Source organism: Cervus elaphus, chromosome 12 (assembly GCF_910594005.1).
Source record: "Cervus elaphus chromosome 12, mCerEla1.1, whole genome shotgun sequence".
Lineage (NCBI taxonomy): Eukaryota > Metazoa > Chordata > Mammalia > Artiodactyla > Cervidae > Cervus > Cervus elaphus.
The window spans coordinates 19,147,093-19,174,724 of NC_057826.1; the positions used below are offsets into that span (position 1 = coordinate 19,147,093).

Genomic DNA, 27,632 nt, shown 5'->3' on the forward strand with positions numbered 1-27,632 from the left:
ACTGGAACCATCTCAAGGCCCGAAAGGATGAGCAGAAGAAAAACGGGTCAGGACCCAGAGGAGGAGAGCAGTCTGCCTAGAAAGGAGCAGTGACTTTCAGTCATGGGACATAGTCCGTAGCAAACCTTGCCGAGAGGGAGTCAAGGGAAGAAATACCCTGACCTTCCTCTTCTTCCCCCCTCCCATGTCTTCCCAGGCCCCTACTGACCAAATTCAGTTGCAAGTCAGAGGTTCTGGGAGCCCTGTAGATGTAGCCCCAGTGGGACAGCGGGCAGCACGTAGAGGAGTGGAGCGTGGGTGTAGAGACATAAAGAGAAGATACCTACAGAGCATCCACACTCCTTGTCTGATGTATCTGCTCTTTTATGGTCCGGCCCCAATTTAACTAGCCAGCTTTATTTCTCAGCTCTCCACCACAGAAACCCAGCACCAAGAAGACATGCACTTGTAGCTTCCAGAACCCAGTATACAAGACCCCAACTCTGACCCTTTGCACGTGTTAGTCCTTCTGCCTCCACGCTTCTCTCATTGTCTGCAAGGTTAATTCTCATTTATCTTTCAAGGATTAAGGCAGGAACCCAACCCTCTGGATGCCTTCTAGGACATCATCATCCCCTCTTCTGCTATGGGCCTCCTGACCCTCCTATCTCCTCCCGGACCCCTCAGCTTAATTCTCTGTGCACTGCAATTGTCTAGTTATCCACCTTGCCCCACTGGCCAACGGGTTCTTTCAGGGAACAGCATTCATCCTGTCTTCCTAGCATCTGTGTCTGGCACACAAATGATACTCAATACATATGTGCTAACTAAATAGTTTAAAATCCTCACACGCCTTGGTCACCAAGGTCTGCAGGTTCCGGCTCTCAGCTGTACAGCCTCTACCTTCAGTGAATTCTGAAGCAACGTCCTGTTGCTAGCTTTCTCGAAACCACTGCTGAAACCTTCCATGCACATTATTTAGTCCAACCCCATCACTTTGCATAAGAGGAAATGAAGCCAAACAGTATCTTATTTATTGAGTTTACTTATTAAGTTTACCCTGTGGGTAAACAGGGTTAATTTTATCAAGCTTCTTTCTATTTTACGTAGACTAATTTTTTTTCTTTTTTTGTAAGAAATGTTTCTTAGTTGGAAAGGAGGAAGGCAAAATAAGAAGCAAAAAAAAAAATAAAAAATAAAAAAATAAGAAGCAGAGCCAAGAAGATGAAGTTCCTCATCGGGAGAACCAAAGCATTAAGTGAGCCAGAGCTCTCAGCTCCCTGTTTGGCATCTTCCGACATAATGTACCACCTCCTGACCTTCCCAACCTGGGTCCCAGGAAGCTACAATTTCCTCTGTGTACCTACCATTTGGGGGCTTCCCTGGTTGGCTCAGCAGTAAAGAATCTGCCTCCCAGTGCAGAAGACACGGGTTTAATCTCTGAGTCGGGAAGTTCCCCTGGAGAAGGAAATGGCAACCCACTCCAGTATTCTTGCCTGGGAAATTCCATGGACAGAGGAGCCTGGTGGGCTACAGTCCATGGGGTTGCAGAAGAGTCAGACACAACTTAGCAAGTAAACAACAACCTACCATTTAATTTCCCAGAGTTCTACCAAATCAGATGACCAACCCAGGTGGAAATTTGTCAAGAGACATTATCACCACCACTTGGAACCAAATAAAATCAGAAAGCAACCTACTCTCACTCAAAAGAATTACTAGTTATTAAAGAAAGCAAACATTTCAGAACATCTTCACTCAAGAAACAACAGCACTAGCAAGTAGAATGAAGCTTGAGCATTACAAATGTTCAAAGGTACCCCAAGTCACACTGTGGAGAAAAACCTCGAAAATCAAAGATCTGCCACATGATATTTTCATTAGTTTAACTAATGGCTTTCGGCCCCAACAATGTAGAAATGGTAGTTTGTGGTTGATAAATCGGTGGGAGAGAGGATACCAACTGGTCCTGTCAAGTCACCAGGACCCCATCACGGGTTCACTGGGAAATTGCCAAGTAACCTTCAGCAAATTTTGCATCTTTCCTACACTTCAGTTTTCCCATCTATAAAATGAGAATATTGACTAGAAAATCTCTTAAGACAAAGTCACTAAAATTCCTTAATTCTAACTCAATAAGAGCCTTCTTCTTCTACATCTTGTAATATCTGCAAATAACTACAAAATCAAAAACCTCCTTCAAGATACCAACTTCTCCATGACTTTACAATGCATACTCCACCTAGATATATTAAAAGACACTAAATAAATGTGTTTCAAACTTAGCTGGGTATCACATTCTCTTGAGAACACTTTAAAACTCAGATTCCTAGGATCCAGTTCAGACCTATTAAACAAAAACAACTTAAGGGTCCTCTGAAAGTGAAAGTGAAAGTGGCTCATTTGTGTCCAACTCTTTGCGATCCCATGGACTATACAGTTCATGGAATTCTTCAGGCCAGAATACTGAAGTGGGTAGCTGTTCCCTTCTCCAGGGGATCTTCCCAACCCAGGGATCGAACCCAGGTCTCCCACATTGCAGGCAGATTCTTTACCAGCTGAGCTACCAGTGAAGCCCAAGGGTCCTTTGAGGACCAGTATTTTTATAAAGTACCCCTAAATGATCTGATATACAGCCAGGTTCAATGACCCCCAGGATCTTTTGAATCTAGGAACAGTAAAAAAAAAAAGAAAAAAAAAGTTAACAGGTCTAGGCAACTTAATAATTAATATTTTCTTTTAAATAGATTTTTAATGTGACCAACACATTTTTCATGCAACACCTCCTATCCAAAATGTGAATATGAAGGATAGAAAAACTAAATTAGAAAGCCTGCTCAAGTCAATAAATAAACCATGCCTTGGGAAAGTACAACTTCTCACAGTTAATGACATAGAAAACATGAAAAGAAAATGTAGAGCATTCTGAAAAGTGTAGGCTTAAGAAACCCACCCATCATTACTCATATGTCAGAAGGTTACCTTCCTAAATGGCATTTAAAAGTCACAACAACACTATGGACATAATCACCCAACTTATTAATCGGAGGTTTACTCAAAAGCTCCATTTCTCTAGATTTAGCTTTTTAAATGTCAGTATCTGAATCAACACAACACAGTCCAGGCAAAAATTTCACACTGAAAACATCTGACAAGAGGAAGAAACAAACAGGTAAGAGAACAAAGATTAAAATGAAAGCGTTATTTGCACATTTTTAAACGTCCATTTCTGTTACAGACCTCTGAGGAAAGGTTTGATTTTATAGCTCTGACCTTGAATAAATTATTACATAAGAGGACTTCCATAAAAAATATTTTTGGAGGGAGGAGCCAAGATGGCGGAGGAGTAGGACGGGGAGACCACTTTCTCTCCTACAAATTCATCAAAAGAATAACTGAACGCAGAGCAAACTTCGCAAAACAACTCAGATCGCTAGCTGAGGTCATCAGGCGCCCAGAAAAGCAGCCCATTGTCTTCGAAAGGAGGTAGGACAAAATATAAAAGATAAAAAGTGAGACAAAAGAGCTAAGGACGGAGATCCGTCCCGGGAGCTCTTAGGCGGCATTGCTTGGGGTAGGGTCTGGCCCGAGTGCCCTGAGGACAATCGGAGGGAACTTCTGTGAGTTGCCAACTTGAACTGTGGGAGACCAAAAGAGAGAGAGTAAATTAACCGGCCTGAACACACTGCCGGCCGTTCGCAGAACAAAGAGACCGAGAGGGTCCAGAGAGGAGCTCGCAGGCTGTGGACCGGCCCAGCCCCGCCAGAGGCAGGAGGCAGGGGGGAGGGGAAGGTCGCGGCGAGACACAGGGCGCAGGCACCCGACCGGCGCAGGCGGGGACTGGGGCTGGGGACGCGGAGGGCGGAAGGCGCGCGCGCCCGACTGGCGCCAGCGGAAACTGAGTCTGGGTCCGCGGAAGGGAGGGGGCGCGCCACACCTGGGTAGAGTGCGCCCACCAAGCCCCTGGCTGCCTGGACCACTCTGACGGGGAAGGCACAGAGAGCAGGCGCAGCTTTTCCTTCCGCGCTTTTGTGGAACACCCAAGGGCTGGAACCTCGCGCAGCGCGGGGCGCGCTCCATATAGAACAGCCGGGAGCCTGAGCAGCGCAGACGGAGAAAGCAGCGTCAGCCCCTCCCGGCAGCCCCAGCCCATCCCCGCGGCGCAAGCCTGTCCCCACAGCGCCAGCCCCTCCCTGCCCCGCAGAGCGACGGAACTAGCTACCTGAATAAGAGTCCACCTCCGCCCACCTGTGTCAGGGCGGAAATGAGGCTCTGAAGAGACCGGCAAACAGAAGCCAAATAAACAAAGGGAACCGCTTCAGAAGGGACTGGTGCAACAGATTAAAATCCCTCTAGGAAACGCTGACTACACCGGAGGGGCCTGTAGATATCGAGAAGCGTAAGCTGGAACGAGGAGCTATCTGAAACTGAGCCGAACCCAGACTGACCGCAACAGCTCCAGAGAAACTCCTAGATATAATTTTAATTTTTTCTTTTTTTTTTTTTTTAATTTTTTTTCTTTTTTTTCTTTTTTCTTTCTTCTCTTTTATTTTCCTTTAAAATCCCCTATTACTCCCCCATTACTCCTTAACTTTCATTTCCACAGACTTTTACGATTTTTTAATTAGGGGGAAAAAAAAAATTTTTTTTTTCTTTTTTTTTTTTTTTTCTTTTTCTTTCTTTTTTTTTCTTTTTTTTCTTTCCTTTTTCTCTTCTATTTTCTATTTTTCTTTTTCTCTTATTTCTTTTAAAGTCCTCTAGTACTCCTCTACTACTCCTTAATTTTCATTTTCAATACACTATAACCTTACAAAAAAAAAAAAGAAGAGAAGCCCTATTTTTAAACCGAAGATTATTCTCTCCCAATCTTGACTCTCTGTTTTCTACCTCAGAACACCTCTATTTCCTCCTTTCCCCTTCTCTTCCCAATCCAATTCTGTGAATCCTTGTAGGTGACTGGGCTACGGAGAACACTCTGGGAACAGACAGCTGTGTAGATCTGTCTCTCTCCTCTTGAGTCCCCCTTTTTCTCCTCCTGTTCATCTCTATCTCCCTCCTCCCTCTCCTCTTCTTCATGTAACTCTGTGAACCTCTCTGGGTGTCCCTAACGGGGGAGAATCTTTTAGCCATTAACCTAGAAGTTTTCTTATCAGGGCTGTATAGTTGGAGAAGTCCTGAGACTACAGGAAGAATAAAACTGAAATCCAGAGGCAGGAGACTTAAGCCCAAAACCTGAGAACACCAGAAAACTCCTGACTACATGGAACTTTAAGTAATAAGTGACCGTCCAAAAGCCTCCATACCTACACTGAAACCAACCACCACCCAAGAGCCAATAAGTTTTAGAGCAAGACATACCACGCAAATTCTCCAGCAACGCAGGAACATAGCCCTGAACATAAACATACAGGCTGCCCAAGGACACACCTAACACACAGACCCATCTCAAAACTCATTACTGGGCACTCCATTGCTCTCCAAAGAGAAGAAATCAAGTTCCACGCACCAGAACACTGACGCAAGCTCCCCTAACCAGGAAATCTTGACAAGCCAATCGTCTAACCCCACCCACTGGGTTAATCCTCCACAATAAAAAGGAACCACAGACCTCCAGAATACAGAAAGCCCACTCCAGATACAGCAATCTAAACAAGATGAAAAGGCAAAGAAATACCCAACAGGTAAAGGAACATGAAAAATGCCCACCAAGTCAAACAAAAGAGGAGGAGATAGGGAATCTACCTGAAAAAGAATTTAGAATAATGATAATAAAAATGATCCAAAATCTTGAAAACAAAATGGAGTTACAGATAAATAGCCTGGAAACAAAGATTGAAAAGATTCAAGAACTGTTTAATAAAGATCTAGAAGAAATAAAAAAGAGTCAATTAAAAATGAATAATGCAATGAATGAGATCAAAAACACTTTGGAGGGAACCAAGAGTAGAATAACGGAGGCAGAAGATAGGATAAGTGAGGTAGAAGATAAAATGGTGGAAATAAATGAAGCAGAGAGGAAAAAAGAAAAAAGGATCAAAAGAAATGAGGACAACCTCAGGGACCTCTGGGACACTGTGAAACGCCCCAACATTCGAATCATAGGAGTTCCAGAAGAAGAAGACAAAAAGAAAGGCCATGAGAAAATACTCGAGGAGATAATAGCTGAAAACTTCCCTAAAATGGGGAAGGAAATAGCCACCCAAATCCAAGAAACCCAGAGAGTCCCAAACAGGATAAACCCAAGGCGAAACACCCCAAGACACATATTAATCAAATTAACAAAGATCAAACACAAAGAACAAATATTAAAAGCAGCAAGGGAAAAACAACAAATAACACACAAAGGGATTCCCATAAGGATAACAGCTGATCTATCAATAGAAACCCTCCAGGCCAGAAGGGAATGGCAGGACGTACTGAAAGTAATGAAAGAGAATAACCTACAACCTAGATTACTGTATCCAGCAAGGATCTCATTCAGATATGAAGGAGAATTCAAAAGCTTTACAGATAAGCAAAAGCTGAGAGAATTCAGCACCACCAAACCAGCTCTTCAACAAATGCTAAAGGATCTTCTCTAGACAGGAAATACAGAAAGGTTGTATAAACGTGAACCCAAAACAACAAAGTAAATGGCAACGGGACCACACCTATCAATAATTACCCTAAATGTAAATGGGTTGAATGCCCCAACCAAAAGACAAAGATTGGCTGAATGGATACAAAAACAAGACCCCTATATATGCTGTCTACAAGAGACCCACCTCAAAGCAAGAGACACATACAGACTAAAAGTGAAGGGCTGGAAAAAAATATTTCATGCAAACGGAGACCAAAAGAAAGCAGGAGTCGCAATACTCATATCAGATAAAATAGACTTTCAAATAAAGGATGTGAAAAGAGACAAAGAAGGACACTACATAATGATCAAAGGATCAATCAAAGAAGAAGATATAACAATTATAAATATATATGCACCCAACATAGGAGCACCGCAATATGTACGGCAAACGCTAACGAGTATGAAAGAGGAAATTAATAGTAACACAATAATAGTGGGAGACTTTAATACCCCACTCACAACTATGGATAGATCAACTAAACAGAAAATTAACAAGGAAACACAAACCTTAAATGACACAATGGACCAGCTAGACCTAATTGATATCTACAGGACATTTCACCCCAAAACAATCAACTTCACCTTTTTCTCAAGTGCACACGGAACATTCTCCAGAATAGATCACATCCTGGGCCATAAATCTGGTCTTGGAAAATTCAAAAAAATTGAAATCATTCCAGTCATCTTTTCTGACCACAGTGCAGTAAGATTAGATCTCAATTACAGGAAAAAAATTGTTAAAACTTCAAACATATGGAGGCTAAATAACACGCTTCTGAATAACCAACAAATCATAGAAGAAATCAAAAAAGAAATCAAAATATGTATAGAAATGAATGAAAATGAAAACACAACAACCCAAAACCTATGGGACACTGTAAAAGCAGTGCTAAGGGGAAGGTTCATAGCATTACAGGCTTACATCAAGAAACAAGAAAAAAACCAAATAAATAACCTAACTCTACACCTAAAGCAATTAGAGAAGGAAGAAATGAAGAACCCCAGAGTTAGCAGAAGGAAAGAAATCTTAAAAATCAGGGCAGAAATAAATGCAAAAGAAACTAAAGAGACCATAGCAAAAATCAACAAAGCTAAAAGCTGGTTTTTTGAAAAAATAAACAAAATTGACAAACCATTAGCAAGACTCATTAAGAAACAAAGAGAGAAAAACCAAATTAACAAAATTAGAAATGAAAATGGAGAGATCACAACAGACAACACTGAAATACAAAGGATCATAAGAGACTACTACCAGCAGCTCTATGCCAATAAAATGGACAACTTGGATGAAATGGACAAATTCTTAGAAAAGTATAACTTTCCAAAACTGAACCAGGAAGAAATAGAAGATCTTAACAGACCCATCACAAGCAAGGAAATCGAAACTGTCATCAAAAATCTTCCAGCAAACAAAAGCCCAGGACCAGATGGCTTCACAGCTGAATTCTACCAAAAATTTAGAGAGGAGCTAACACCTATCTTACTCAAACTCTTCCAGAAAATTGCAGATGAAGGTAAGCTTCCAAACTCATTCTATGAGGCCACCATCACCCTAATTCCAAAACCAGACAAAGATGCCACAAAAAAAGAAAACTACAGGCCAATATCACTGATGAACATAGATGCAAAAATCCTTAACAAAATTCTAGCAAACAGAATCCAACAACATATTATAAAAATCATACACCATGACCAAGTGGGCTTTATCCCAGGAATGCAAGGATTCTTTAATATTCGCAAATCAATCAATGTAATATACCACATTAACAAATTGAAAGATAAAAACCATATGATTATCTCAATAGATGCAGAGAAAGCCTTTGACAAAATTCAATACTCATTTATGATTAAAACTCTCCAAAAAGCAGGAATAGAAGGAACATACCTCAACATAATAAAAGCTATATATGACAAACCCACAGCAAGCATCACCCTCAATGGTGAAAAATTGAAGGCATTTCCCCTGAAATCAGGAACAAGACAAGGGTGCCCACTCTCACCACTACTATTCAACATAGTGTTGGAAGTTCTGGCCACAGCAATCAGAGCAGAAAAAGAAGTAAAAGGAATCCAGATAGGAAAAGAAGAAGTAAAACTCTCACTGTTTGCAGATGACATGATCCTCTATATAGAAAACCCTAAAGACTCTACCAGAAAATTACTAGAACTAATCAATGAATATAGTAAAGTTGCAGGATATAAAATTAACACACAGAAATCCCTTGCATTCCTATATACTAACAATGAAAAAACAGAAAGAGAAATTAAGGAAACAATACCATTCACCATTGCAACAAAAAGAATAAAATACTTAGGAGTATATCTACCTAAAGAAACAAAGGACCTATACATAGAAAACTATAAAACACTGATGAAAGAAATCAAAGAGGACACAAACAGATGGAGAAACATACCGTGTTCATGGATTGGAAGAATCAATATTGTCAAAATGGCTATTCTACCCAAAGCAGTCTATAGATTCAATGCAATCCCTATCAAGCTACCAACGGTATTTTTCACAGAACTAGACCAAAGAATTTCACAATTTGTATGGAAATACAAAAAACCTCGAATAGCCAAAATAATCTTGAGAAAGAAGAATGGAACTGGAGGAATCAACCTGCCTGACTTCAGACTCTACTACAAAGCCACAGTCATCAAGACAGTATGGTACTGGCACAAAGACAGAAATATAGATCAATGGAACAGAATAGAAAGCCCAGAGATAAATCCACGAACCTATGGACACCTTATCTTTGACAAAGGAGGCAAGGATATACAATGGAAAAAAGACAACCTCTTTAACAAGTGGTGCTGGGAAAACTGGTCAACCACTTGTAAAAGAATGAAACTAGAACACTTTCTAACACCATACACAAAAATAAACTCAAAATGGATTAAAGATCTAAATGTAAGACCAGAAACTATAAAACTCCTAGAGGAGAACATACGAAAAACACTCTCCGACATGAATCACAGCAAGATCCTCTATGACCCACCTCCCAGAATATTGGAAATAAAAGCAAAACTAAACAAATGGGACCTAATGAAACTTAAAAGCTTTTGCACTACAAAGGAAACTATAAGCAAGGTGAAAAGACAGCCCTCAGATTGGGAGAAAATAATAGCAAATGAAGAAACAGACAAAGGATTAATCTCAAAAATATACAAGCAACTCCTGAAGCTCAATTCCAGAAAAATAAATGACCCAATCAAAAAATGGGCCAAAGATCTAAACAGACATTTCTCCAAAGAAGACATACAGATGGCTAACAAACACATGAAAAGATGCTCAACATCACTCATTATTAGAGAAATGCAAATCAAAACCACAATGAGGTACCATTACACGCCAGTCAGGATGGCTGCTATCCAAAAGTCTACAAGCAATAAATGCTGGAGAGGGTGTGGAGAAAAGGGAACCCTCTTACACTGTTGGTGGGAATGCAAGCTAGTACAGCCGCTATGGAGAACAGTGTGGAGATTTCTTAAAAAACTGGAAATAGAACTGCCATATGACCCAGCAATACCACTTCTGGGCATACACACTGAGGAAACCAGATCTGAAAGAGACACGTGCACCCCAATGTTCATCGCAGCACTGTTTATAATAGCCAGGACATGGAAGCAACCTAGATGCCCATCAGCAGATGAATGGATAAGGAAGCTGTGGTACATATACACCATGGAATATTACTCAGCCATTAAAAAGAATTCATTTGAACCAGTCCTAATGAGATGGATGAAGCTGGAGCCCATTATACAGAGTGAAGTAAGCCAGAAAGATAAAGAACATTACAGCATACTAACACATATATATGGAATTTAGAAAGGTGATAACGATAACCCTATATGCAAAACAGAAAAAGAGACACAGAAATACAGAACAGACTTTTGAACTCTGTGGGAGAAGGTGAGGGTGGGATGTTGCGAAAGAACAGCATGTATATTATCTATGGTGAAACAGATCACCAGCCCAGGTGGGATGCATGAGACAAGTGCTCGGGCCTGGTGCACTGGGAAGACCCAGAGGAATCGGGTGGAGAGGGAGGTGGGAGGGGGGATCGGGATTGGGAATACATGTAAATCCATGGCTGATTCATATCAATGTATGACAAAACCCACTGGAAAAAAAAAAAAAATGAGCATAAAAAAAAAATATATTTTTAATCAACCTTGGTTTCACGATTCAACCTTTACCCACACCTTGAGGATAGTGTCCTACATTAGGTAAGTCTTGGTCATAGCCAGTGGCCAGTCTACAGCAGAGAACTAGATGGATATCCCATGTTTCAAGCACAACCAGGGCTTAAGTTAGTCCAATTAACTAGATTTAAATGATTCCAGGTCCTGGACCCATACTGGGCGATAAGTGTGTCTGCTTTCTTTCTCTAGATTGAATAGATCCAATGTCTCTTTTATATCAATTAACTACCATAGCAAATAACATGAACATATATATACCCACCACAGATTTGTCATGAGGAAGCAAGATAGATTTCTAATGTAGAAACCAAATAACTAGTGGTCATTTCTCTGAAAAATTACAGCATTTTACAACTTTATCCCTAAATTACACTAAAAAATTAAGAGGCCCCTGGTACCACCCAAAAAGTAAAAATCAAGTTCCCACAAACCTGTAGGGAGTTATCCCCTTCCACATAATACCAAACGTTCTTGTGGAAAGGTGTTTGGATTGCATGACCTTTACATCTCCTATTAACCTTTAGTAATCCATTGATTTGCCATCTCCTGAATAATATAAAAATATTTGCATTGTTTTCCTGTGTCTTAAAAGGCAACTCACTCTATGAATGCACCTTTTTAACAGCATCAACATTTATACAATTTCATAATTTATTTCCTCTCCTAGTGTCACTGACTCTAGAAGAAAAAAGATAAAAGGAAAAGAAGCCTTCATCATGGACCACCTCTATGCCAAGCAGGATGTGAGATGCTTTACTGACTTTATCCAAATGAATCTTCACAATAACTTCATGAGGTACCATCTTTCCTCCCACTTTTTCCCCTGCTTTTATAGATAAAAAAAAACAGAGACTCACAGAAGTTATTTAACTTACTCCATCCAGGTCACACAGCTTGGAAGTGGCGGAGTTGCCATTTTAACCCAGGTCTGACTTCAAACCCCACGTTCCTACAAGCTTGGCACAGGATCTCCTGGTCCGAGGTGGGTTAAGAAGGTAATTAATAAATGTCTTTATGTTATTTTACATGTCTCACAACTCAGTTAGCCCCACTAATCTTTTTTCTTTACTACAACTTAATAAGCATCTCTCTTAGAAATGGGTTATCTAAGCATTCTTTTGTAAAGCAAAGGATTAAGGAATTTAATACTAAAAGCAAGAGTACTCTGAGAGTTCTATTTTTACAAGGAGAAGAGAAAAATTCACCGTATTGATCATCCAGGAATATCTAGTTCAACACTGTTCACATGATTAACATAGATAGAACACAGAGTCTTGCAGAATACACAGAACCCAGCAGACAACTCAAATATTTAGTGAAACAATTGAGTATGATCTTATTTTCCTTATTTTTAATAATATATGATGTAGTTCGACTCCGTTTGCACAAACATGCAAACATTAAAAAGGTACATGAGAAACAGCACCTATTTTCTCAAATTCAGCAATGCACAAGTAAAACCAACGTGCCACATTTCCTTCCTTTAAAACATATGCTTCCAAATATTTCTATTTGAATTAACAGCACCGATGCCCTTCTATTACCCAAGGGCAAAAACCAGTCATCTTTGACTCTCCATTCACCTTCTGATTTTTATATTCATTCTGTTTCCAAGTCGTTGTTAATTCAGACTCTTTAAACCTCCTGCTCAGTCCTGCTCATTTCTGAGGAGGGATACAGAAGCACCCCAACATACCCCTGCCAAAGCCTCCAATCCACCCATGATGATAGTCCACTTGGGGATAAGAGCCTCACCAGGGCAAGGCTCATAATCCAAAAAAAATGTTGTTTTTACAACTCCTGGCACTAAAGTTTTTATGATTAAATTGCCTACGACTCAACATTCTAAAACTTGGCTCCATCCAGACTCTGCTCTAAATCTCACCTCCATTTACTCCAATTACTTGTAAGTCATCCTTTGCCCAAGCTAACCCGGTTCTGGTTGCCCTTCACTTACTCCTGCTCTTTGCCTTTGCAAAGCATCTCATTATCGCCTCTTTGCCTTTGCAAAGCATCTGGAATATTGCTCTACCCTTCCGCTTTCCACGTAAGGCAGAAATCCTGTGGATCCTTTAAAACTGAGTTCAAGGGCCTCTCCTCCACAGCCCATGCCAGATCTCTGAGGTTGGAAGTAATTGCCCACCTCCTCTGAGATTATGGCACATTCTACCAGCACTTCTCTTTCAGAAATTAACACTGAGACTCTATAACAGTGATCTGCATACATCTTATGTCTCCTACCAGCTGTAAAGCATCTAATACAAACACAACTCTGCGTCCTTCCAACAGCATCCAGAACAGATCTTATGTGTGCTATGGGTTTGAAGAACATTAAATTAATTAATGTTACACAAAGACCTTTACATGGAAGGACAATACGTGTCCATCTGCACTCTTAGGCAATCTTTGGTTTAAAGAAAACTAAGCCACATAATGTTTTTCAAATGTTCGATGCCAGCATAGTTTCCTTGAATTTTAAACTTTGGGAATCAGAGGGTCTGAGAAGAAAATTATGTTCAATTATCAGTCAAGGCCATTTAGGCTGAAAACATTTGTCGAGCCACCCATCAATCATCAACCCCCACAGAATACAGACACGCAGCGTTCAACCAGATGCCTTACTTTGCGGTAGACTATCATATTTGGAGAACTCTCCTCTGGGTCCACGATCCCCACTGCTCTCTGATCCCCGGATCCCTGAGCCATCCTGGGTGTCTTCACTCACACTGCAAAAATAAATGAATAGACCATTAAGACAGGAAACAATTACATAAATAAAGCTTTGCCATGCAAAGAACTAAGTATCTTTTGGCAGGTGGCATGGAAATGAAACATGATGTAATTGCTTTTTGTTCCTCATTAGTTTAAGTGGTATTTTTCTTAAGTCAGGGGTAATTGTTGTCTAATTATCCATATACATGCTTCTCATTCCAAAGCCACATGGTTTGTTGGCTTTGTTTTCAGCTCAGAATCATACACTCTAGGGGTGATCAGATGGCAATCTTAAAAAATCTCCTGGAGATAGATGAAGTCAATCATTTTGATGTTGATTTTGTCTTATCAAATCTAATGATTAATTCTATGTATTAAAATGTGAATATTTTATAAAGAAAATGCAAAACAACACCACTAGGAGATACCACTTACACACACCAGGATGGTTATAATAATTTTTTAACTCAAACAAGCATTGACAAGGATGTAGGGAAATCAGAACCCTTGTACAGCGTTGATAGGAATGTAAAATGGTTTGGTCACTATGGAAAACAGTTTGTTAGTTCCTCAAAAAGTCAAACATAGAATTTACCATATAACCTGGCAATTCCACTCATAATAACTAAAAGCAGGCATTCAAACCAATATTTGAACACATATGTTCAGAACAGCACTATTCACTGAAAAATGGCAACAACTCAATGTCCCTCAACTGATGAATGGCTAAACAAAATATGGTCTGTCTCTGCAATGGAATGTAGTTCAGCCATCTGAAGTAATAAAGGACTGATACACACTGCAACATAGATCAGCCTTGAAAACATCACGTTAAGTAAAAGAAACCAGACACAAAAGGTCATTGCGACGGACAGAATATTTATGTCCCTCTAAAATTTATATGCCGAAATCCTAACCCCAAATCTGGTAGAATTAAGAGGTAGAGGGTGTAATGGGATTTGTGTCCTAATGAAAGAGATTCCAGAGTGCTCCTTTCCACCAAGTGAGGACCCAGTAAGAAGAAAGCCATCCATGAAGAGGGAATTGAGTTCTCATCACACACCAAATCAACTTAAGCCTTGATCTTGGACTTCCCAGTCTCTAGAACTGTGAGAAATAAATTTCTGTTGTTCATAGGTCACCGGGTCTATGGTACTCTATTATTACAGCCTGAAGGGACTAAGCCAGTCCATATTCCATTTACATGAAATACCTATTTACATGAAATGTCTTTGGGAAATCCACAAAGATAGACAGCAGATTCGTAGTTACCAGCAGTGGAGGGGAGGAGGGAATGGACTGGATGTTTAATAGATGTGGGGTCTCCTTTGGGGATGATGGAAACATTTTTGAACTAGATAGAGGCAAAGGCTGCAGAACCCTGTGAATGCACTTAATGCCACTGAAATGTACACCTTAAAATTAATTTTAACTTATGCAAATTTCATCTCAATTAAGAAAAATGAATATTTTTAATCTGACCTTTTTTTAAAACAGCCTGAAAAGACAGCAGTAGACAATGAGAGCATAAGGAATTTTTTAGTTAAAGAAGCAAATTCAGTTCTTGGTATGATGCACTATTTACTGGGTGACTTCGAACAAGTTAAATAACCTGCTGGTTTCCTTTGCTAACTTCCTTTTAAAGCAAATGCTGAATGCCCACTCGTGCCCAGAACCATGCCAAGTCACCTTCCCCTACATTGCTCTCATCAGTAAATTGTGAATTTCACTGAGTACTCACAGGTAAGGGTCAAATAAATCGAGTGTAAAGTATCGTATCAAGCCATAAAAGTCCTATACAAATGTTATCACTAATCTAAGAGCCTGCCTGGGTTGTTTGCACAAAATTCATAGGCTTTTCATCAAAGAAAACTTTTATAAATACCATACTTGACAGAAAAGGCCATTTCAATTTAAAATATAAACTCAGGAAACATTTTATTAGAAAAATAAGTTGGTACCAAAGGTCATCCCATAAAAACAAATTTGGGCAGAAGATGGGGAAGAGACAGGAATTTGCAATTTATGCTAAGAATTTAATTGCCCCAAGTATCCCATTTGAATAATGTTGCTTGTTTTCTTTATCATTTATGAATTAGGCTGCATTTTAACAGTTAGATTACAAGTTAGATACAGAACATCATTCTATTATCTCTACCCACCATAATGTCAGTATTTCTATGAATATTGTACTACGTGGAAACACTCATTATTATTCTAATCAGTCGCACTTAACAGTTAAATGAACAACACGCGGTTTAATTTTTAAACAACTACTTACTTACTCTTTTACCTAAACACAGAACATGACTGAGCATTTAAAACAAAACTGAGTCTATTTATGTATCTCATTTACCTATGTAACAGAGCCACCTTGGGTTTCTATTGCTTTACTTCAAAATGAACACTTTCACTTTAATGAGCATATTATCTCCCTCCCTCTCTGCCCCAAAAAACTGCAGTAATAGCAGGATTAGAAATGACCTGGAAACAAAGGTGTCAGCCCTCCTTCTGCCTTTCCCTGGCCACTCCTTACCCTCAACAGCAACATTCCTATGTATTAAAACAGGCTGGTGAACCAGGCTCTGGACTTCAGACTGCTCAGTGAATGCAAATAGCTTCTAGTTTGGAACTTTAGTGAGTCTAATATGTAGTAGAAAAGCTTCTATTTTTGGTTTCCCTATCAACTCATTTTAAAATTCAGACAAGTCATTTAACTTTCCTATGTCTAGAAAGAATCATTTCTAAAATAGTGATGCAAGCACTTTCTAGTCTATATGTCAACAGATGTTAGAGAGTACTAGATGTGAAAGGTGTAGGTAAGGATATTCTAATTAAATCACTGACTATAGAGCTGGAGTTCCTAAAATTAAAGAACTAGGTTCTCATTTATTATAATATAGCATAAATTTTTACTTTTAAATGAACTACAATAAAAATGAAATAAGAGCCTTTTAAATTTAGTGGTGGAGGAAAACAAAACCTTCTTTATGTTACTTAAATACATATGTATATAAACACCACAAATAATTTAGGAACTTGTAACATTCGTGAATGTTTTTCTGAAAAAACCCAACTACATTCAATAGAAAGAAAACATGTCAATAATAATATCTTTCTACACTCACTTTCAACTAGTAAAAGAGGAGAAGGGCAAATGAGTTACCACCACACATTTCACAATCTCCAAGGAGAGACATACTAGCTTAGTGGTGACAAGCTGGCCTCTGTTACTGGACAGATCTAAGTCTGAATCCAGGTTCCATACCTTGCTGAGTGATCTGGGCAAGTTACTTTACCTCTCTGTGCCTCTGTGCCACAGCCCCATTATAGTTGAAAGCCCTCTAAGCCGAGAAGCCTGGACGCCTCACCTGATCTGCAACTATCTAGCTGCTGGAACCAGGTCAAACCACAGCCCTAACTGGACATCAGCTACACATCCTTAGGATTCCAGTTCGGCCTTAGACCCTCAGAACTTCAAATTTCTCACTTTTCTTCAGCGACTCACAGAATGCCCCATGCTACCTCTCTTTCATCATCACTGTCTATATACTAGCACGTCGCCTCTAATCATGACCATATTCATGCTGAACTTCTCAAAAAATCACTGAACTGAGAGGCTAGCACGCCCCCTCCCAGACTCAGCACCCCTCGCCACGAAGCAGTTCCTGTAATACCAGTACCCGCCACTAGGTGCCGTAGGACTCAACATTTAATCTTGGCGCAAACAATGAGCATCCAATGGCACAAAATTTCATGCTTCCTGCCGGAGACATAAAAATAAATCAGACACAAATGGTCTCTCCTTAAAATGTTCAGAGTCCAGAAGGGGTTATGTGTCCAGAAATGTAGGAAATTGTAACACGTGGGTGCTCAGTTATGACAGCAGAGACCAGGAAGAGGTAACAACCACAATCAGAAGGATAAACAGGAGTCTGGGGGAAGCAGAAGAGGTCCTTCCAGCCTGGGTCACAACACAGGTATGGGCATCTGAAGCCACAGAAGTTGCAGACACTCCGAAGGAAAAAAAAAAACGTAACGGTGATCTGATGTCAAGGAGATTAAGTGGGAGACAGTCAAATGTGGAGACTGAAATCATGGGGATTTGCAACTATCTGAATTCATATGACTTTGCTCACTTGTCTATAAGCGATCTCCACTGCTAGCAAGCCAGTTCTGCCCGGGCAGAATCTTTGTCAGTGGGGTTGACCCTTCTAATTCCTGACATCTAGAAGGTACTCAAATATTTTTTAAAGAATGACAGAACTGGTAAGATTTCACTAAGATGCAGTATATCCCATCTAGAACACTCTGGTTAACAAGCCATTAAAACTGCTCATCGAAGAAGGCTCTTTATCCACAAAGACCCAGGGATGGAATCACACATGAAGACTTTCCCCAAGGTTTATTGATATGGGCCCGCCCTAACTCAAGAATACACTTTTGGAATCCATGAGCAATTTAGATCAGAGGGAATATGTGGGAAGGTAGAAAGTATATGAGGAGAGACCCTGTGAATAATAAAACAACTGAACATCTGTGACTCAAACTCTAATTAGTAAATCTTCTGAAAGTCAGGACTGCAATTCACTCCAAACCTACATTGCATTTGCAGCTTCAGTTACAACCAGTGCCAGCTGTTTTCCATTGTACGCTGGACTCTCTAGAGCAAGCGTGGCCTAGGGTCCAGCAGACAATGATGCTGAGCAGGGCAGGTAGGAAGGACCTTGATGATGTGGGAGAGGGAGGGGCTTTAAAGTCACACCAGGAATTGCATCTCAGCTCTGGCCACATCAAGGCTGTTGTGTAGGGCTTTGGCAATTGATTCCTTCACCCTATACTTGCAGCTCTTCACCTGGAGGCAGAGAATCCTCTACTTTGCAGGGGTTGCTATTGAAGAAGGAATAAAAGAAGCCACACAAATTTCCTTGGCAAAGAATGAATAGCAGCAACTGACCAGCAGTCTTGTTTTTGACCAGTGCTTGGCCAAGTGAAACTGCCAGACTAACGCCATCAGAATGACTGGAGAAAGCTTTCCCCCACCTCAGGTCTTCAGAGTATCTGAGATGGAGCCACCAGCAGTCTCCCAAGCTTCCCCGGTGATCCTGATGCTCAACTAAACAGCAGACCACTACAGTTAGACTACACCACCACTAACCCCAGCATCACAAGCAGCAGGAAGCCTGAAACATTGTGCCCGCCACCCCTAAACGCCCAGCCCTCAAAGCCCTGTTCAGAGGAATACCTTGTCAGAGAGGTAATCAAAACCTGCTTGTGATATAGTCTAAATATTTATGCTGCCAAATAAGAACTTCTGTTGATGTTATTTCCTCTCCCCCATATTATATCCAATTCATATTGTTTGCCTCGGCCCATTAAAATCCAATGGATTTCTTTTCTGACATCAGCAATGTTGAGCACTTTAGAAAAAAAAAAATTACAAGATATGCGCTAGCTCGGTAGTACAATCTTGTTTATACAGCTCTAATCTGACTGAGTGGGCAGGAACCTCAAGGGGGAAGAAGGAAGAGCAACAGCTCTTAAGAACAAACAACGCTTTCTGTTACTGCAGAGTCTGCCAACTTGATGTCTCCTATATACTCAGAGTTCAGATACTCTATGACGGCTGGAGTGTCTGTTTCAAGTAATGCACCAAAGATCTGAAAACAAGGGGCTATAGTTCAACCCTTAGGGGTCAGTGTTGCTGGCATGCCAGGTACCCAGGATTTTACTAGGCTTTAGTCCCTTGGGACTTCATTTTAAGGAAGTTATTTTAGGACTTTAGTTAGAACTTAGGAATTAAGAGCTGATTCAAGGACCTGAACAAGATGGGCAGTCTCAGAATCACCAGGTTGGGGGGGGGGGGGCGGGTGGTGGTGATAAAGATACACGTTCCTGGTTCCCATGCTCCAGAAATTCTAATCCCGTAGGCCTAGGACAGTCCCTTTGTTGTTGTTCAGTCACTATGTTGTGTCCAACTCTTTCTGACCCCATGGACTGCAGCACATCAGGCTTCCCTGTTCTTCACTGTCTCCCAGAGTTTATTGAGTTGGTGATTCTATCTAACCATCTCATCCTCTGCTGCCCGATTTTCCTTTTGCCTTCAATTGTTCCTAGCATCAAGGTCTTTTCCAATGAGGCAGCTCTTCACATCAGGTGGCCAACCCATTGGAGCTTCAGCTTCAGTCCTTCCAACGAATATTCAGGGTTGATTTCCTTTAGGATTGACTGGTTTGAGCTTCTTGCAGTCCAAGGGACTCTCTATAGAGTCTTCTCTAGCACTACAACTCAAAGGATGTCCCTGGAGACTTATAAATGAAAACGTCCCCCAGGTGATTTGGAAGTACAGTCAGGTTTGGGAACTAGTGACTTAGATCCCATGGAATCTGCCTTCTCTTCACCTGATCACTCCCATCCTGCCCCGCGCTGCTGGCTGACTGGGCAGCCAGGCTGACTAAGGTGGGGCTTCTTTAACTTCCCTTGAATTCTGCTGTAAACTCACTGTGATGGATAATGCCAAGGTCCTGGAGTCAAAGAACTGGCTTTCAGTCCCCGCCACGCTACTAAAGAGCCATGTGACCATGAACAACATATTTCTATGCTTATTTAGCCTCATTGAGCCTTGGCTTCCTCTTCGGAACAAATACTCATCACCTGTACCAGTGGGTCTCCACTTTGCCTGCTCATTAGAATCACCTGAGCAAAGCCTCACGGCAACTCTAACACGTGGATGTTATCACTTCCACACTACAGATGAGAACACTGAAGCTTAAGAACATAGGCCACTTGCCCAAAGGTAAAACAGCCTGTCAGTCAAGAATCTAGAATTCAAATCCCATAGACTTCAAGGCCCACAGATTTTCCAACAGGTCAGCTTGGTCTCCAGTGAAATCGCTGATACAAAGTATTGAAAACAAAATTTTGTAAATATACAAAATTTCAGTATATACTTAAATATACAGTATTTAGCACACATAGACTAATTACAGCATACTCAGTAGCAGGTACTTCTGGTACATGATACAACTGGTACATAGTAGGGTCTCAACTAATTGGTAGCTCTTTCCTAATGACATCAGTGAAGCAGATGTCCCCGTATCAACCCTACCTATAGGCATATAAATAAACACAATCCTCCCTAAGTTGTTCAGCTGCTTGACAGCCTAAACTAACTAATCGACCAAAGCTGCTTATAAAGAAAAACATTTTTGCATTCCTTATATTAAACACAGGTCCTAAAAAGCTGAGAGGGAGAAGTGGAAAGTTCTTCACAGAGTAGGATGCGCTTAGCCATGTGACATGTCTCTGGTTCTGTTACTGCAACCTATGCTTGGAGTTCAGGGCATCCTTTCTTACCAGGGGCCGTGAACTCCACACAGCTCTGGACAGTGCAGACCCTGCCAACTCTTCGCTGACTCCTCCTGCCTTTTGAACTTTTCTTCTGTTAGCAGTATACCCCCTATGTCCTTCCATCTCCTTTCTGAACTCAAACCTCTGTGGCCTTCTTTGCTGGCAACCTGGCTCCCCACAAAGACATCCCCTGCCCTGCATGTAGTTGTCCTCACCCTACTTATCTCAAGACCAGGAAGGAAGGCAAGCCTCCTCCTGGTCCTCCACTGTTGCTTCAATGATGTCCCTCCTGTTGCTCTACCCAGACTTCTCTTGCAACACTCAGACCATCGGCCACGCCATTGTTAAGGCGTGAGGCCACCCATCCTCTCCTGTTAAGCCTTTTCATTTCCTGAAGATTCCAGCTTGCAGGTCTCAGAGGTTTTCTCCATCCCTTGGTCAACTCGGTGACTTTTAACGTTAGAGCCAAAGCTGGTTTGTCTGCCCTTCTCTTCCCTCTTCTGAACTCTTTCCCTTCCTCCTCCTCAGCGACCATCTCACATGGCCACATGCTGAATCTTGCCATCACTGGTGACTGTACCACTTCAACTCCCAGTAAAAACCAAGAGGGCACCCTCTTCCTACTGCCCCTCTTTCCAGATCACCTACTCTACATTCCCAACACACATTCCTCATCCTTAGACATTCTATCCATTTCAACCACACCTTTGGTACCATCCCTTACTGCTCCTCTCTCTGCCTTCACATTCTTATCTCCCTGGCTCCAATATTTCAATCACTCATCATCACTCTCTTACAAATGGCCTCCACTTCCTCTCCTCCCCCTTTCTATATCATATTTGCTGACAAAACTCCAACACTGGTGGAATCCAACTCTCCGCCACACAATATCTGAATATGCAAGCTCACATTGAGCAGGTGAACACTGTGGGGTCGGGAGGAAATCACACAACCAGGCTGACAAGCTGCAGTTTAAATTCATGAGCACAAAATTTCAATGAGAAGAAAGGAAAGAAGGAAGGGAGGGAGGAAGGAAAAAAAAAAGAAAGAAAGCTAGTCAATTCTGCTCACCAAACCTAAAAGGTTTTCCTGCCAAACTCGCTTTCTGGATTGGCTATCTTACCAATTCTACTTGTTCAAGCTTCACACATGGTCTCAGTAGATGGGCTTAGTTCGAAATCCACTGAAGAAATGGAAGCCAGCAGAAGACAAGGCACTTTGCCAACAAAGGTCCATATAGTCAAAGCTACGGTTTCTCCAGTAGTCATGTACGGATGTGAGAGCTGAACCTTAAAGAAGGCTGAGAGCTGAAGAATTGATGCTTTCAGACTGTGGTGCCGGAGAAGACTCTTGAGAGTCTCTCGGACAGCAAGGAGATCAAACCAGTCAGTCCTAAAGGAAATCAATGCTGAATATTCATTGGAAGGACTGATACTGAAGCTCAAGTTCCAATACTCTGGCCACCTGATGGGAAGAGCCAATTCAGTGGAAAAAGACCCTGATGCTGGGAAAAACTGAAGGCAGGAGGAGAAGGGGATGACAGAGGGTAAGATGGTTGGATGACATCACTGACTCAACGGACATGAGTTTGAGCAAACTCCAAGAGACAAGACAGTGAAGGACAGGAAAGCCTGGTGTCCTGCAGTCCATGGGGTTGCAAAGAGTCAGATATGACTTAGCAGTTGAACAACAATAAGAAGGCAAGTCTCTCATCTTGAGACAGCCTCACCTAAACCACCATGTTCTTGATCTTCTTTCCGCTGCGATAGAAGTTTTGCTACATTGACTAAAGGGAAGTTGCTCTGTTTTTGCTCTTAACTGGAAGGTGATAAGAGAGCACATTGCTTCTCAACTACACTGTCTCACCACGCTGACAGGCTCCAGTATGATAACAGCGGATTACACCTCAAAGACCTCAAAGACACTTGCTCTCTGAAGTGTAAGACAACAACATTGCTGTTGTTGTTCAGTTGCTAAGTCGTGTCCAACTCTTTGCAACCCCATGAATTGCAGCATGCTAGGCTTCCCTGTCCTTCCCTATCTCCTGGAGTTTGTTCAAACTCATGTCCATTGAGTCAGTGATGCACATAAGTGGATAAGGAGTATATAGGGAAATGTTAAGTCAAGAGAGAAAGCAAAAGCAAGAAGACCAGAGGAATGTGAAGCTTCTAGCAGCTACGACTACAACAAATATTAAGCACAGCCCAACTCCTGGCCAAATTAAATAAAACCTCATGGGGAGGGCCTGGTTACCTCAGTTTCTGTTACCTGATTCATCATATTCGGCTTTCAAGGAAAAAAACCATGATCCACACTGAGGCAATGAAAACACACAATCTAGAGAGACAGTTCAGTCGACTCTTTGTGACCCCATGGACCGCAGCACGCCAGGCCTCCCTGTCCATCACCAACTCCCGGAGTTTATCCAAACTCATGTCCATTGAGTCAGTGATGCCATCTAACCATCTCATCCTCTGTCATCCCCTTCTCCTCCTGCCTTCAATCTTTCCCAACATCAGGGTCTTTTCCAATGAGTCAGCTCAGAGACAAGCAGTTACGAAAACCAGATATGACACAGAAGCTGATATTATCAGACAAGAAATTTAAAATCACTATGATCAAATATGCTAAAGGTTCTAACAGAAAAATAGATGATAATGAAAGCAGAGAGGTAGAAATGCTTCCAAAAAATCCTTAAAAAGGAAATGCTAAAAGTCAAAAACACTGCAACAAATGAAGTATGCCTTCAATGGGCTCATGGGTAGACTCTATATGGCCAGGGAAAGATTCAGTGAGCTTGAGGTCAATAGAAACTTCCACAAGTGGGGAAAAAAGGTGGGGGTGGGGGCAGAGAAAAAAGTTTAATGGAACAGAATACACAAAAACTATGGTACATATCAAAAGGTATAAGTATAATTGCAGTACCAGGAAGAAAAAAAAAGAGAGAAAGAAGATAAAGGAATAGTGACAGAATTTTCCAAAGTTAATGATATACACAAAACACAGATCCAGAAAAATAAGAGACCAATTGGCATACATTAAAACAGAACAGTACCCCGAGACAACCATATTCACACTGCAGAAGATGAAAGACAAAGGAAAAATCTTGAGAGAAACAAGAAGAAAAACCTTAGCTATGGATAAGAATTACATGGGGCCTCTCATCAGAAATCACACAAACATGAGTGCAACTGAATACTAAAAATATTGAGAGGGAAAAAAACACCAACTTGGAAGTCTACATCTAGTGAAATGATCCTTCAGAAGTGAAGGAAAAATAAACTTTCTCAGACAATAAATACTGAGTGAGTTCATCACTAGCAGACTTGCCGGCAAGAAATGCTAAAAGTTCTTCAGGCAGAGGAAAATTTTATTGGTCAGAAACTTGGCTCTACCAAGTTAAAGAGCAAGCATCAGGGAAGAAATAAAGGGAAATAAAATCTTGTATTTTATTATTCTTAATTGACCTACAAGAAAAGAATAAGACTCTCTAGATTGTGTTTTCTCATTGCCTCTTAGCATGGCTCGTGATTTTTTGTTGAAAGCCAAATGCAATGCATCAGGTAATTGGAACTGAGGTACCCAGGGCTTCCACATGAGGTTTTTATTTAGTTTGGCCAGAAAAAAAAAAAAAAATTTTTTTTTAAAGATTAGCATATCAGTGCCTGACCCAGAGCTCAGGAATAGCCCCCTCCCCAGACAATCAACTAGTTCAAGGGTCAGCCAACTAGGGCCCCTGGGACAAACCTAGCCTACTGCCTATTTTCATATAGTCTGTGAGCTAAGAATGGTTTTTACCTTTTCAGATGGTAGAAAAAACTTATAAGAAGAATAATACTTTATGACACATGAAAACTGTATAAAATCAATATTCTGTGCCATAAACAAAGTTTTACCAACATCCATTTGTTTACTTATTGCCTTGGCTGCTTTTGTACCGTAAGGGCGGGGCTGAGAAGTTGGAGGGTTGATGTGGCCCACAGAGCCCGAAGTATTTACTCTTTGATCCTTCACATAAATTTTTTTCTGTTCCCTGAACAAGCCTGGTCACTTCATTTTTCAGAGGCTGAAAGCAAGGCCTGGGAGACAGAATTACACTCCAATGTCACTTTCCTGGTCAGTTAATAGAGCCAGTGTGAAAATGCAAGTCTTCAGATCCAAGGGCCCGCGAGGACTTACATTTCGTTAAGTACAGATTTTAAGATCATAGTGTCTAATACTACTGACTAATACTACCGACTCTGGGGACTGCAAAAGTAACATTTTAGTATTCTCTTATTTCACATGAAAGATAGTGTGACGGCTAGAGGAGAAACAGGAGTGACAGAGAAGCTTTGCCAGCTTCTATGCACAAGAAGGGGATGACTAACAGATGAAGAGGAGGACATGTTCCTAGGGGACCAAGAAGAAAAGGACTCCAATTGGCTTCTTTTTTTAGAGGATGTCAGTTTTACTCCTTGGGATTTTGTTTTTTTTTTTTTTTTTGCTTTCTTCTTTTTCAAATTTTTAGAACAGGTAAAAATCAGTATCTTTATACTCTAAAACTAGGCAGTTAAATATGGGGTCCAGGACTTCGCTGATAGCCCAGTGGTTAAGAGTCTGCCTGCCATTGCAGGGAACATGGGTTCAATCCCTGGTCTGGGAAGATTCCCTACGCCACAGAGCAGCTAAGCCCAGGCACCACAACTACAGAAGCTCTAGCCCCATAGAGCCCATGATCCACAACAAGAGAAGCCACCACAAGGAGAAGCTTGTGTACCACAACTAGAGAAAGTCCAAGCATAGCAACGAAGACCTAGCACAGACAAAAAGAAATAAATGAAATAAATTTCTTCTTTTGAAAAATAAGGGATCCATCTCTTTCATGACTCTGCAGTGCATACACGTGGAGTGTACAGACATTTCCCCTTCTGGAGACAGCAAGACTTGACAAAAGAAAGATCTATTCATAAGGCTCATCAGGCAGGAGAAATATAGGTCAAAGAAATAAGAAGATAGATTCCTAAGGGTACGATTTTATTCATATTATGTAGATGGAAGACAAAAATAGTACAACTAGAATGTACCATATCCTACACTAGAGGTCTGTCTTATAGCAGAACACACACACACACACACACCCCAGAACAACTAGAAAAGTTGGATAAAATTTTGAAAAGAGAGCTCCCAATGCAATGAGGTCATATGGAAAAGAGGGAGGTTTAGAAGGGAGCGGACATTTCTGCAACATTGCTGTAATGTATCTTGTCAAGTCCAACATCCATTCATGAAAATACTCTGAGCAAAATTTAAATGCAAGGAAATTTGCTTAATTTGATAAGGGATATTTTAAAAACACATATAGTGACTCTTCAAAGATTTTCCCACTGAGATTAGGAATGAAACAAGGATGCCCACTCCTATTTCACCATTATATTAGAGGTCCCAGTCAATGCAACAGGCAAGAAAAAGAAATAAAAAGCACAAAGACTGCAATTTCATATCCAACCCTCTTGCAACCTCATGAACTGTAGTCCACCAGGCTCCTCTGTCCATGGGATTTCCCAAGCAAGAATACTGGAGTGGGTTGCCATTTCCTTCTCCAAGGGATCGCCCCCACCCAGGGATTGAACCTGTGTCTCCTGCGCTGCAGGCAGATTCTTTACCACTGAGCCACCTGGGAAGCCAACAATGACTGCAAAACAAAAAGTAAAAACTTTTTGCATGTAATTTAATTATGTATATGGAAAAGTCATAATAATCTACTGATCAGACTTACTAGGATTTACAAGTAAAGTTAACAAAGTCACTGGATATAAGGTCAATATATAAAAATCAACTGTATTTCTATATACCCACAACAAATAATCAGAAAATGATGGTTTTAAGAGATACCATTTTAAAACAAACCAGAATTTGTTTTAAAAACCCAAACTGATAAAACAGATAATTCAACTGAAAAATAGGCAATAAACTTGAAGAGGGACTACAAAAGATTAAATAAAATTGATTAAAAAACTACTAACAAGGCACATCATTAGTCACCAAGGCAAACTGAGACCACAATGAGACAACTACCCACCCACCATAATGGCTACAATTAAAAAGTCTGACAATTCCAAGTGTTGACAAGTATTTGGAGAAACCGAAACACTCATAAACTGATGATGGGAGCATAAACTGGTACAACCACTTAGGAAATCTCTTTGTAAGGCCCTCCTAAATTTGAATATATGTCCCAGAGATCCAGTCTTCGGAGTGTAACAAACAGAAACCTATTCATATGTGTGCCAAAAAACACATACAAAAAATTATAGCAGCATTATTCACAGTAACCCTAAACTGGAAATGTCCCAAATACACATCAATGGATGAATAAACTGTGAAATATAACTGAGTGGGTTGCCATATAGCAGTAAAAATAAACTATTGCTACATACCACACCATGGATGAATCTCTCAAACAGTATTGTGCCTAAGAAGAAACAAAAAGAGTATATACATATAATTCCATCTATATTTCACATATTTCAAATATGAGAAAGATATGCTGTTAGAAATCAGATTAGTGGTCATCACTGGGGAAAGAGGATATGCAGTACTGCTGGGAGGGTGCAAGAGATAGTTTTGGGGGCAATGGTAATATTCTCTCTCTTAACCTGGGAGAGACAATATAGATGTATTTATTCTTTGAAAATTCACTGAGAAATGAGTTGTATACTTTTCCAGGAAGAATGCAAATATTCTTGGAAAAGGATATAGCATCTCTGATTCTCAAGGCAGC

General features: G+C 40.7%; 1 protein-coding gene across 14 annotated transcripts in view; it reads right to left on the reverse strand.

Moving 5' to 3' along the window:
* Positions 1–27,632, reverse strand: part of RGS6 (regulator of G protein signaling 6) — a 601,147-nt gene that overhangs the window by 562,250 nt on the left and 11,265 nt on the right. For all 14 annotated transcript variants that reach the window (XR_006343935.1, XM_043919808.1, XM_043919807.1 and 11 more), the window contains exon 2: positions 13,430–13,533. Coding sequence is in view for 13 of the 14 variants with exons in the window: in XM_043919808.1 (XP_043775743.1) it covers positions 13,430–13,513 (84 nt within the window). In the remaining variant the exon portion in view is untranslated. The remainder of the gene's footprint in view (positions 1–13,429; positions 13,534–27,632) is intronic.